Consider the following 13,501-nt stretch of genomic DNA (forward strand, 5'->3'; position numbering starts at 1 on the left):
TCATAGGCCCCTCTTTAAAAAAATGCAGTCATTATTTACAATGACAATTACAAAATTGTAATGGTGAAAGTGATCTGGTAAACACATTTATGTATGAAATCTTCATTTCATAGCATAAATCATAACATACTGAAGCCCTGGCACAGGTTGCCCAGAGAGGTGGTGGATACCCATCCCCTGGAGACATTCAAGATCAGGCTGAATTAGGCACTGAGCAACCTGCTGCAGCTGTAGGTGCCCCTGTTTATTGCAGCGTAGTTAGACAGACTAGGTGACCTTTAAAGGTCCTTTTCAACTCCAATGATTCTATGATTCCACAATTCTACATTTCTGAGGTGGTCTTGCTTCTTTTTTCTGCTCTTACCTTGGCTGACTTGTCAGTGCTGTGCTCTCGTTTTCCTACATGGTTCCCCATGGTGGATCACCAGAACTTCAAATTCTGAAACAGAATAAAAACAAAACAGAGATTTTTGAATCAATACACTCATGATGAAATACAAATTCATTTTTCATCTGATAAAACAAAGAAACAGCTCTCATACAATAAATGGCAATAGTAAAAAGCTTTCCCTGTTCTAAAAAGACACAAAGGAGGAAAAATGAAGCATTTAATTCACACATAAGCCAGGACTACTAGCATTTAGGCAGAAGCCCTGCTGTTATCAATTGATCTCTAACTGAAAATCTTCTTAAGAGATCAGGTAAGTTCTTTACAATTCACATTCTCCATTACATAAACAACAATTGCCAACAACAACAACACCACAAAAAACCACTATACTGAGCAGGTAACAATTTGCCATAGAGGTAGGAATGGATATATTCTTCATAGTATTGACTCTCACAGCAAAAACATAAGAAAGTAATGCCAGCCCCTCTTCAAATTTTCTGGCTCACCACGTTGTATCTCAGCTCTAACACAGCTTCTGCAGGTTAAACCACAACACTCAAATTTCAGCTTTTAGTTTAACACCTGTGGTTACACTACATATTTCTTCCCATAGAGGCATGTGTTTATTTAGAGTATCTTGCACAGCTGCTTCCTTCAGACAGTTTAATGCAGAGCAAGGTATCATTTAAAGCCCTGAAACTTAAAACAACATGCAAAAGAAGTTTCAAACAAGCATTTCCTCCTCAGAATAATGAACTTTCACTCATGCAGTTCAGCTTAATGGTACTAGTCATAATATTTATTACTATGCAATAAACAGAATGCCATACACTCTTTATACTTCCTCTGGAGACTAGAAGGCTCTAGGAAGAGCTCAGCGTGGTCTTACACTACTTAAAGTGAGCTTACAAGCAGGAGGGTGGCTGGCTTTTTATATGACCAGATAGTGATGGCTTTAAACTGAAAGAGGGAAGATTTAGGTTAGAAGTCAGGGGGAAGGCTTTCACAGAGAGGGTGGTGAGGTGTTGGCACAGGTTGCCCAGAGAAGCCGTGGATGCCCCATCTCTGGAGGTGTTCAAGGCCAAACTGGATGGGGCCTTGGTAAGGCCTCTAAGGCAGGGGTTTGGGAACTGGATGAGATCTCTAATGCCCCTTTCAATTCAAAACGTTCCCTGATTTCAGAAGAAACAGACAGCAGCAGAGCCCCAGTCCCAAGCTGCCAAGGTAAAAAATGACACCAGGCACTGATGAACCACACTGATGAACCACTGATATACCACGATGTAAACCTAAATCAGATAAATGTTTAAAATAATTTGCTGGCCAGTGGAAAGAATAACAAAATTTTTATGCTACCACAACTTGCAGATGATAAGAAAAGTTTATTCTCAAGTGTCTGCACAAAGTAAACAAGGTGGAAAAAACAGCAAAGTGACAAGCATGTGAAGTGAAACACCAAAGGCAAGCTGTTTGTCAGTGCGCTCCCAATTCCAGTCTGAATAAATCATTCAGAAAGATGCTAAATATTGCACACCAAAAGGAATTAAATGCAAAACCAAAAAATAGGCTTGGAGAAAAGGAAACACAAAATGCTATTCAGACTTCAGGAGTAGGAACTGAAAGTACACCTATGTCTGTTCTCAGCGTCAGGTTTCTCTACGGGATCTGATTCAAATTCCTTATGTAAGGATAAAGCTAATTTCTAGCCAAGGAGACAAAAGCCAACAGCCTGTTTGGAAATATGCCTTAAAAGTAACAAAATTCTTTGCACTACTTAATAAATGGAGAAATCTGTAACTAATCCTTCAGGGAAAAAGACTCAAAAATTTCACTCTAATGTGAATATGAAGTGGAAATGTGCAGTGCAAATTGTTCTGTAGATACCTGCTTAGGAAGCAAAAACTTGAATTTTGAGGGGACACAACGCAGATCTGCAATGACCAGAGGACAGCACCAGTAGACACAAGCTGGGAAACATCAGAATAATTTACAGTGACAGGAAAACCTGATTTTTCATTTTACACTTGAGCAGAAGTCTGGCTTACTTGATTAAAACCTGAGAACACAGGTCATTTTCACTTCAGAATGCATGCGCAGGCTGCCGTTAAGACAAATAGCAATTATTTGACTCTTGCTGCTCTGAGGAAGCCCCGCTGCACAGTTTCTGTGTGCACTGATCTTTATGCAATGAGTTGAGTCACTGACTTCAATGGGATTACTCACTGTGCAATCCTTGTAGGAACCTGCAGCCAAGTATTCAAAGAATCTGAGGTGGTAAAAGATTTGTATTTTCTTTTAGTCACTTTCATAACATTCAGGTTGCCAGACTAAGCAGATCTGCACACAGCAAAGCAGCAGTTATTAACGAGCATTAACCCATCCACAGCCTTGTTTGCAAAGGAGTCCTTACATGCTTTAGCACTGATAAACCATCACAGGAACAGTCACGAAGCTTCCAAAACAATGTGAAAACAGAACTATTATAAAAATGCAGGAATCCTCATTGAATCAAACATGAATCAGACATTACAGCGAGTTTCCAAAATAGGCCTGAGCACGAGATCAAGCTCATGACCACAATGGCATGAGCCCTCCCACCCTCCTGGTGAAACCCATTGAGTTTCATAATTCCTGTGAGATGAAAGATTTGGCACATGACCATAAGTCACAGAGCACAAGGAGACTCCACCAGTGCAGACTGGAAGGGACCTGAGTGCAGCAGCAACTCCCCAGGAAGCTGAAGAGAGGCACTGCAAAGGGCCACAGATCTGCCCAGTCCAGGAACTAGCTGGATGGGGCTCTGTTGCCAAAACCCAGCATTGTCCAAACGCAGACTGATGCAGGAATTACCCCAGCTACCCAGGCTACTTCCAGTAACTCTAGGAAAGAGCCCAGGGATTCCTCCTGGGGAAATCAATTCAACTGCCTTTTCCCTTCACATCACCTACCTCAGGGAGCCAGGCTAGCAGGTAACCTGATGGCCAAGCCTTCCTCTCCGTTTTCTCCATGATAGGAAACTGTAGTATTCCAGCTACCAACACCAAAAATGCCACTGCCTCACCCAAAGAGAGAAACCCCTCCTTTCTATTTGCTAAATGAATATTTGCAGTTTAAAAAAAAGAGGGTTCTAATCATCTTTCCAGACACATACACTGTCCTAGACAGAGGTTTAAATTGTGATTCAGAATTTTCACTGAAAGTCAGAAATGTGTTCCTTGAAACTTTCTGAATACACCAAGAAACACACTGGTATCAGATTTTTGCAGGTCATGCTGTTTTGGCTGCATAGATTCATACACTGACCGAAGACTGAGAAAAGTCCACTCCTTCTAATTGTCAGACTCCAAAGGAGTCTTTCTTACCATCACCTTTCCATACTCTAAATAAGATCAATACACTTCAGCCCGGGAGCTAGCTGATCATAACAGCTAAAAAGTGATACCAATTCAGGAATTACACAAGGGTATAAGCCAATGCTTATTCAATACAAGTGCACCTCTATTGAATATTAATGGTGATTTATTTTTGAAACACATCTACTACCTAATGTAAATCACAGGATGCTGAAAATGGATTGTTAAATATTATCTTTGAAGAGTAACTTAGTTATGTAAAATAAGGGTTCAGTCCTACCTCTTCCCACACACTTAAGTATGGCTCAACAGAACTACTTAGAATAATGGAGGTACGCAAGTACTTACATATTTACAAGTACCCAATCATAATTATTACCTTGCACTACCTTGTCGAGGAATACGTATTCACCACGGACTGATGTTGGTGAGTAATGGTGCAGAGCTGCACTGCTAGATACGCTTCCCAAGTGCTTACTCGCATATGGGAAGAGTCAGCAGGGAATATAAAACCATAACAGAAATCTACTTCAAACTTCTTGGAAATGCTGCAGTAGTTTTAAGGCTCTCAGTGTGACATACATCTTTAGAAAGAAGTCCTTCAGCCTTTGTCTTGAAATAGACTGAGATACTGGGCAAACCTTGACTACTTCTTCAATGTTCTCTCACCACAGTAATTTAGGATTAGGATTTAGGATGTATCAAGAAAGAAAACCGCTGGCAGTCTCAGGTGACTGACCTGTAGCTAATTGCATCAGCATTCACAGCCAGAGACAGATGCAAGCAACCCTGTCATAAAAGTAATTCACCTCAGGGACAAACTGCTTCCTAGAATTTCCGCCCTCTTGAAATTCAAGTGTTAAATTACTTTATGAAACATAGTGCTTCATATCCCTTTCAAGTGTCATCATTATTTAATTTAATTTTTCATTAAACATGAAAGTGTGCAATCCCTGCTAGACCAAACCTTATTTCACTTCTGACTTCTGCCATGGTAATGTCTGTGAGGAACCCTTCCTGAGGGAAATGCACATTATTCTACATACATTTATCCATCGTGAATGATCAAGCCCAAGATTTTAGTGGCATTCATAATACATAGATCAGAGAAGTTACCAGCAGTAAGTATCAACATGTGCATTTTAAACTATGTTCATACAGAGCCTTGCATAGCAGAATCCTGGTCTTCCAGGCCTATCAAAACATTACAGGCATTTTCATGCTTATAGATAAACACATGCTCCTTAGTGAGAACCTTAGACTTAAAACAGCAGCTCTCCAAGAGATGGGTTGAGTTCTGAAGCACTGCTGATCTAAGAAAGTGCTCCCCCGTGCTCACACAGTATCTCAGGAGTTTACGTACACTTTTATATACCATCACAAAACACCAAAATAATTGAAATGTCTGTACATTTCTTTTTATTATTGTACCTTTTCGAACTGCTTTGATTACAATTTTCCATCTGTCCTATAAGGAAATCATCTTGCCTTTTATTTGTTACATTTACTTATTTCCTCTCATTTTTCTGCAGGATCTTTTAGGTCTGCACAGCATACAAAACTGAGGAGCAAGTATGAACTTGTTACAACTCAATGAGAACACTCAGAATAACTGGTGGATTTTTCCCCGGCGCTTGTGCACTCAAGGGACAAAATATTTTGACGCTGCAGTTTAATAAATAATGAGAGAAAAAACAAACAAACAAACAACAGCACAGTAAATTACAGAGTGTATGAAAGAACAGACATGCCATAATCTTGCTTATTCTGTACACAGTACACACAATAAGTGCAGTATGCTCTTAAGCCCAGCACATTTCATTGTCTATACTTCTGCAGTCCCTTAGTGGTATACATCACTCAGGATGTCCCCCTCAAGAGTGTACTTCAGCAGCAACAGACTTAACCTCTTGGCCTCAATGAATCAGCAACTGAAGGACACACCTGTCCTAAATGATGAAGAATTCAAAGCGAGAGAAAGTAGTGAGCAAAGAAACATAATATAAACATAGCCAGGAAAACAAGAAAAACAGAATTCAGTTTCACTCAATAATTTCAGGCCACAACTATGATCTTCCTATTAACACTGGTAGAAAAAGCAAGGAGCAATCAAGAAGTCACACAGCAAGAACTGTTATTTGTTACTTGGAGACTTTCAAGTTTTGAACTTACAGTACTCTGCAACTAGAGAAGATCTAGCACCTGTTTGCACATAAAAATAGAGATACCGTGAAAATCAAACCAAGGTACATTTGAAGACTCACATTTTTCTGCGTCTTTACTTAGAAAAACAAGAAGTCCTCTCCCAGTGGTGAGCAGTATATTTTCTCTTTATAAGCAAGTCAGGTCACCGAGGCTGCCCAGCAACACAGTTACTTCGATGATCAGTGTTGCATTAACGCACCACAGAGACTGATGTCAAAATGCACACCTGCAGATCTGAATGCTCAGGAATCAAAGGCACCAAGGCACTGTATGCTGGTTCTTATCTTCTCATATTCAAGTGACTGACAGGACAAGAAGATGATTCATCCTCTCCAGACACCGTTAACATTACTGTCAGAAAACAATGAACCACTCTATCTTTCTCATTTAAATAACAACGAAAAAAAAAAATAAATAAATAAAAAGACTCTCTGCCCCACCTTTCTCTGTTCTGACTTCATATATAATCTCTCCATACTGTAAACATACCCGACCTAGAGTTGGGTTTCCTGTAAATGCTCCTCTATTACATTTGGCATAAATATAGGCATTACGAAAGGCTCTCTGACTTTTCACCCTACTCCTCGTTGACTCCCTCTTGGCTCAGTCTACTGCTGTAAAGCCTTCCCATAAAGATACTGCCAAGGAGGCACAAAACTGAATGTGGTTTTCCAGACATGAAAGCATGCATCCTTAACAAATACCCTTAGGTTCCTCACTGTTTATGTGTTAAGTTTCTCTCTTCTTGTTGCCTTCTCTTTTCCTAGCCTGACTGCTTGAGCAGTCACACTTGAAACTATTCTTTGAAAGTATTTTTTATTTTATTTTTTAAATTTGAAGTAATTTCACAGAAATTTAGACCCCAACTTTTTAATTTGTGCTTAAGATTTAAGGATCTTGTGACAACCTCCCAGCAGGTCACTATCATCCACAGTTCATTAACACAAGCACAAATGAGACTGTCCAGCACAAAGCCACTTACAAGCTGCAAGTGACACTCAAGAAGCTTCAGCAGGTAAGTGCAAACTGCCCTGCCTCTAAATCAATAAACTAATTCCAGGAGCAAAGTGGCTTACAGGGCTACAGAGAAGCAATTTTTCTACTTGTGGCAACACAGATACTATGACACTGTTCTGGGATTCTCATAGAATCACGGAATCATTTGAGTTAGAATGGACCTTTAAAGGTCAGCTAGTCCAACTCTCCTGCAATGAACAGGGACATCTTTCAACCCAAACCATTCCATGATCTACAGCTAGATCAGGTTGCTCAGAGCCTGGTCTAGACTGACTTCAATTTTGGATTTTGTCTGCCAGTGATACTGTGGCTTGCTTTCTCTTCTGAACTCAAAAAGCAAAAAGACCTTTTGCTAAGGACAATGATACACCTGAGAAATCAACAGATTTGGCTCCTTTCCAAATGGAATTTTACGCTGGGTACTTTGGCCTTTATTCACTTGAGGTCAGAGGCTCAGCAGGTTACAGTCACTCAGCTGTGAGTTGTTGCACCTGGAACTTCAAATTATTTATGAGTAACAGCAACAAGCCCGTCACTGAAATCTGCATGAGAAAACACTTAGGCCTGTACATCACCCTGATAGCAGTACTGTAGCTGTGTACCTCAACAAATATGCTTTAAGAGAGTCATTTTGCATCACACTCAGATATTGCTTCATTTCAATCTTAAATTTCATGTACTAAATGTAGTACTCCCAGCTTTTATACGGGCTATGTATAAAGAATACAGAAATAACCATTACTGAATTACTACTGAAGAGAATAGATCCAGGAAAATATAATTCTACTTGAACATGGCAACATACAAAACACACACAAGACAATTGTTTCCCCTTCATTCATTAAAAAGGAAATCAGACTGCTTCATGTTAAAAGGAACACAAAGAAATGTGCCAGGCCAAACACTACTTTCTTCAACTTTTATGATTCTGTGATTCAGTTCAGCATTTACACAAAATACATATTTTATTCAGGCTACAATAAATAAGTAAATCTTGCAATGTGACAAAATAACAGAGTAAGAAACTCATGTTTTAATAAGATAAGCAGCAGCATATTCATTTTCAAAGATGATTACCAAAATGCAACCTTGAATTCTCTATACGATTAAAAGCTAAGTACTCTTAAAAGGTATTCACAGCACCCATCACAATATCACATCATCCTTGAAAAGTTTCCCTTGTGAGATATGCAGGCATAAAGTATTCTATTTTTATTGTTAACTGAATGTTTCTAGAATAATGAAGAAAATGTTTCAATTATAATCATTAAACTTGTGACAGGGTTCACAGCTGTGAAACCGAGTCTTATGATGCCAAACTGCACAAAAAGACAGAATGAACATTCCTTCCCTAAAGGTCTGGCAACTTAAGGGCACAAAACACATGAGCAGAAGGCAAGCCTTTACACCGTATCATAGATATAGAACACAGAGAGGAAAGACAGCAAGAAAAATGATTTACAGCCCAGCAGACATTAGAAACTTAAATCCAGAGCTGTAATTCAGGAGGCCCTTTTCAGCTACTGCATCATTCTAGGACTGCAATCACAACCAGTGTCTCCTCTCATCTTTTAAAAGCTCCTTGAGTACTTCAAGTTCTGACAGCCACGATGACATGGTGAAGCAGCATCACAGCATTTTACGCCGAGACCCCATCAAAACACAACAAGGTATTCTGCCGCATACAGTCATATTTCAGTAGAATTTCTCAGCATGCATTGTGCTAACCATTGGGCTCAGGCTTATCACAAGGCAGAACAGCAACCACAGTACCATCCCCGGCCTGCCTTTTATAAACGGCTCCACCATTCAATTACGAGCTTGTGATTAGCATACTCACACAGGATGTGGGAAACCAGCCATCATTTTAGAAGGTACCAAGGGGAAAGATCAGTCTAGGAGGTGATCACAGGACAACTGTGAGTCACCAATGTGATCTGGCAGGGGAAAAAAAAAAAAGAAAGACCTATGTTGAGTCACGAGGGGATATTCCCAGTTAAGGCAGGGAAGAACTGATGTCACCACACAACCCACAAGCACAACTGCAGCTGAATGCAAGGTGCAGGGCTCAGCCCCATGTAGCAGAGTGAACATCTTACTAGAAGAGATGTCAGAATGATGAAAGCAATAGGAGCTCATTATACAGGGATAAGACAAAAACCCATGACACGTCAAACTTAAGAAAAGCAAGGTTAAAAGACAGTGTTGGAAGAAAATATATGCTGTCCAGGTATAAACCTAAGATGGATGTCAGAGCGCTTCTAAACAGGAAGAGAGCAAGAGTCAGGAAGAACCCGTGGAGAACAGAAAACCTTACTGCCTTCCAGATCAAAGACAAGAGTGTAATCACTATTTCAGGGACTGTGTGAATGTCAGGGCCATGGCACAGCCCAGAGAGCAGACCCAGCAGATACAGGGAATCCTTTTGCCTGAGGATGTCCATCTCTTGACAGCACACAAGGGGCATGACAGGGCAGGGGAGGGCCAGAACCAACTTCTGACTGAATCACCCACCTGACTGAATCACCTACTGACAGCTGACCTTGACAAAACCTCCAACAACAGCCATAACAAGCTCGCAACATCATATAGCTGATCCAGCTAATAAGGGTGCCTCTGCCTTTGCAGAAGCTTGAAGAAAGACTTTCAGAAAACAGATACTGAAGAGCTCATTTGGATAAATTCCTTCTTTCCTACCTCAAACAGTAACTCCACCTAGCGCGCTCCTATCAGACCTTAGTTCACCTACAGCGCTCTCAAGAAACAACAGCTTGTAACACTTAAAGGGTAGTCAATAATTCAAGTTACTTTCTTAAGTACAAATCATATGATACTTGAATCAAGAAGCCCAGTCACTTAACACTTTCATGAATTATTTATCAGTGAAAACAACAGGTCTTTTATCAAACATAGCATCTTGCTTAAAACGGCTCTCATTGAAATCTGTAAGAGGTCAGTTGCAAGCAATATTACACCGAAGTTTAGCTGTTTTATAACTTTTTTCTTCTTCTTTAACCGGAAATTTGGCAATTCTAAATCAATGCTTAATGAGAATGTTGCAGCTGGAGCTTTCCCTCCTGAACAGTTGCTGATGACTTGTATGCACAGAACCAGTCCCTCCTTTATGCCAGCATTGTCCAGCCACAGTCCCGAATATTTAATATGTGATATTCTAAAACTTAGAATAATTCTGGATGGTCAAACCTGCCATTACAATGTTAATGTTACAGTTATAACAATCTTCTTTTGGTACACCCAATGAGCTTAATGCATTGCTATGTGGAAGTATTTACTAATAAATCCATTCTAAGTGTGATGTTTAAACACCTGCTAAATTTAATGTCAACATCAAAACCAAAATATTGCTAGGGTATAGCAAAGAAAGAAAAAATGTTTCCCCACTTTTTACCTTGAAGCATGCCATATTCACTCAAACAGAAAAAAAAAACTCAAACCACAGCACTGCCCCACTCCCAAACCACAGGCTTCTTAGCATCTGCTAAGGGTGTTTGAAAACACACACTAACAGCTCCACTTAACATGAAAAACATACAAAGACTGCAAAGTAGAAAGCAAACAGAAACCAGTTATGATAGAAATTGTGTGTTTGTTTTTAAACAAAGCCGCATGCGAACATTTCCTCTGTTCGGAGGCATAAGAGTTCACTTTAATTCACCCTCAAATTCAGTTAGTAACGGATGTGAGCTTCCCCCTACTTTGCCAGCTACTTCATATGAATAGTCCATAAGCACTATAGTGCTATCTGCTGCAGTGGAGGAGTGTTGCAGATCATTTCATGCACGTTCTCTCAGGTGCCACATGGCAAAGAAGTACAGGCAGCTAATGATGGAGGCAGCCACTTCACACTAAGTACCACTGGGATACGTGTGGCCTGGCACAAGAACAATATCACACACTCACAACTCAGCAGAAACAAGGGAACCCAGTCACTTTGGTATCAATTACTATTTTACTCATTTAAAGTCCTATCACTCCTGCCATGCCAGCAGCTTGCTTAGTGTTTGCTCACCCTCTGGATGCTGAGGCTTGCCCACAGCCAGGACACACCATTCTGCACAACTGAGACATCTACACCGTGCTTCCCCTTCCACCATGCATGCCTGACCTTACATTGTATGCACAGCACTGCAAGAGTCTTATCCTTTACAACAGAGACTGAAGTATGACAATGTAAGTGTATTTTGTTAGTTTTATCTAATGATAGCTTAAAGGAACTTGGGTGATACTAGACTATTTAAATTTGGGTTTCTGTATAGAGTCAGACCATTAGATCATAGAACATCCCTGTAAAAATGAGTGGCAATTTCAGTTGCAATAAAGATAAAAATCTGTTCAAATATCTTTCAAGCACAGGGTTCCCAACACTAAACAATTAAGAATAAGGCCAGGTTGGATGAGACCCTGAGCAATCTGGTCTAGTACTTGATCTAGTGGCTGGCAGACTTGTCTGTGGGAGAGGGCTTAGAAGAGGATGATCCTTGAGGTCCCTTCCAATCCAAGCCACTCTATGATTCTCTGAACTGCAGAAATCTTTAAAACATTGAGAATACCTAAAGCCTCTAAAAGAGTAAATTACAGCCAACTGACTCAACTGACGCTACAAGAGAAAATTTTATATACAGAATGCAATTATACACTGGAATTGAGCCAAGATGCTCAAGTGCCTCTCTCAATCAATAAAAGAAATTGTCACAAGATGATTCAATACCTCAAAAAGACATATGCAGAATAAGCTCTCTGTTATGCATTTAAAACCAGTGTGAAAACAAACACTGACATAAAGCCTTCTTGCATATATGCAACACATCAGTGAGATACATGAGATCAGAATTACCATAAAATCATTTGGCTGTACTCAGCTGAGTGGTCTGATCTCACACAAGCAAACCCACAGAAGACTACAATGTCACTTTGCACCAGGTATACACTGCAAAACCAGCTTTCATGCTTATGTGCACCAGTAGTCTTTGCTGTAATGCATGTGTGATTATGAAATTACTTAATTGCTCTCTTGCCAAAGCTCTGGTTATTCTTCCCAGGTTAAAGTAGAGAACTGGCTGATTGTGAAATACCTTTAATCGTTTGGCCATCTTTAAATGTAATACTGCACCAAGGTTTTATCTACATGTTAATCTTTTATTCATTTACTAAGCTGGACAGAAAAAATGTGATCTTTCACTTCACAAACAGTTCAAGTCCAATAAACAGATTCCTAAAGCATAAGATCCATAAATGTGCAAGTTTCTAAAATCAGCTCCTCAGGTACTACTTACTATTTAGCATCTGCCTTTTTTTTCCTTCCCATATACACATTTTCAGTTCACACATCTTCATTGTATAATAAAATAAATGATTACACTGAGATTTTTGAAAACACATAAAATAGAGTTTAAATACTTGAGATTATTTGCAATCTGCTATGATTTTTTTCTAAGGTATTAAAGTCTTACTGAAACTAAGCACTGTTAAAAGCATTAAAATTGAGCTACTTATACATGCCATTCAAAGCATATTAGGAAAGCTGTATTTGTGATGAATTTATTGCTAATAGTATTGTTACTACAACATTTCTAATTATAAAACATAACTACCGTTACATTCAGTTCAGCTGCTGGCTCTGCAGAAAAACATTTCATTAAGCACATTTATAACCTTACTCCCAAGAGGTTTTTCAGATCCTAAACGATAACACAGTTAATAAAAATGAATATACAAAACATAGCACTTAACTCCACATAGCACAAAGCTAGAGGCAACCGTCATCATATGATGAAACTATTTTGATACATGATGGACTACACAGAGTAACCACTGTTCACCAATGCAAAGGCCTCAACCAAAATGGATCACATGGTGCCAATGATAAGATCTGAAGAATACTGAGTTCCCCAATAAGTTCTTGTGAACTTAATGGAGTACCATACCATCAGGCTAAATTTGTTCATTTCCTCCTAGATTCAAATAAAGTCTTTCTACATGTGAGATTGGTTCCTGCTTTCCAAAGACCATCCAACAGTATATGAGTAGTAAGGGACTATCAAAATGGTAAAAGAAAAAAAAAAAAAAGCACCACAGGACTGGTGAAACTTTAAACACCAATCAGAAGGCAAATAAGGACTTCCACATGTCCTCTCACAGACACATGCATATGTGTTTCTTGTTATTATCAGCCTAATGGTAAGATTATGGAATTAAATCAATACCAAAGAGATTCTAAGACAAAGCCCCCTGACTATAAGAGTTCAAACTAAGAAAATTATTATACTGTCATTCCTGCTGCCACCCCCCTTTCTTGCACACACAAGCAATAAGAACTACTCTAGCAGCAGCATCCTGTTCCTAACAAGTGTGTTTCCCCAGGCCATATGAAGTCCCAGTGGATTCATCACCACTTTCCCAAGATTCAGGTGCCCATCCTGTGACTCAGTACCTATAGCTGGACAACAACTGGGCATCCAGAAAAGGAGTGCGGAAAACGGATCGCACACAAGCTACCAGTTCTGAAGGGTCACTG

The 13,501-nt window shown here is 39.6% G+C and overlaps 1 protein-coding gene across 2 annotated transcripts in view; it reads right to left on the reverse strand.

Annotated features, from left to right (window-relative positions):
- Positions 1-13,501, reverse strand: part of MBP (myelin basic protein) — a 102,786-nt gene that overhangs the window by 79,366 nt on the left and 9,919 nt on the right. The window contains exons 1-2 of one of the 2 annotated variants that reach the window (XM_072330064.1): positions 8,807-8,853; positions 365-439 (exon numbers count right to left, since the gene is read on the reverse strand). In XM_072330064.1, coding sequence (XP_072186165.1) covers positions 365-415 — 51 coding nt within the window. In that variant the 5' untranslated portion in view covers positions 416-439; positions 8,807-8,853. Of the gene's footprint in view, positions 1-364; positions 440-8,806; positions 8,854-13,501 lie in introns of those variants that run through there. The other variant, XM_072330063.1, reaches the window with a different exon arrangement.

This window comes from Excalfactoria chinensis, chromosome 2 (genome assembly GCF_039878825.1).
Source record: "Excalfactoria chinensis isolate bCotChi1 chromosome 2, bCotChi1.hap2, whole genome shotgun sequence".
In the NCBI taxonomy this organism is placed as follows: Eukaryota; Metazoa; Chordata; class Aves; order Galliformes; family Phasianidae; genus Excalfactoria; species Excalfactoria chinensis.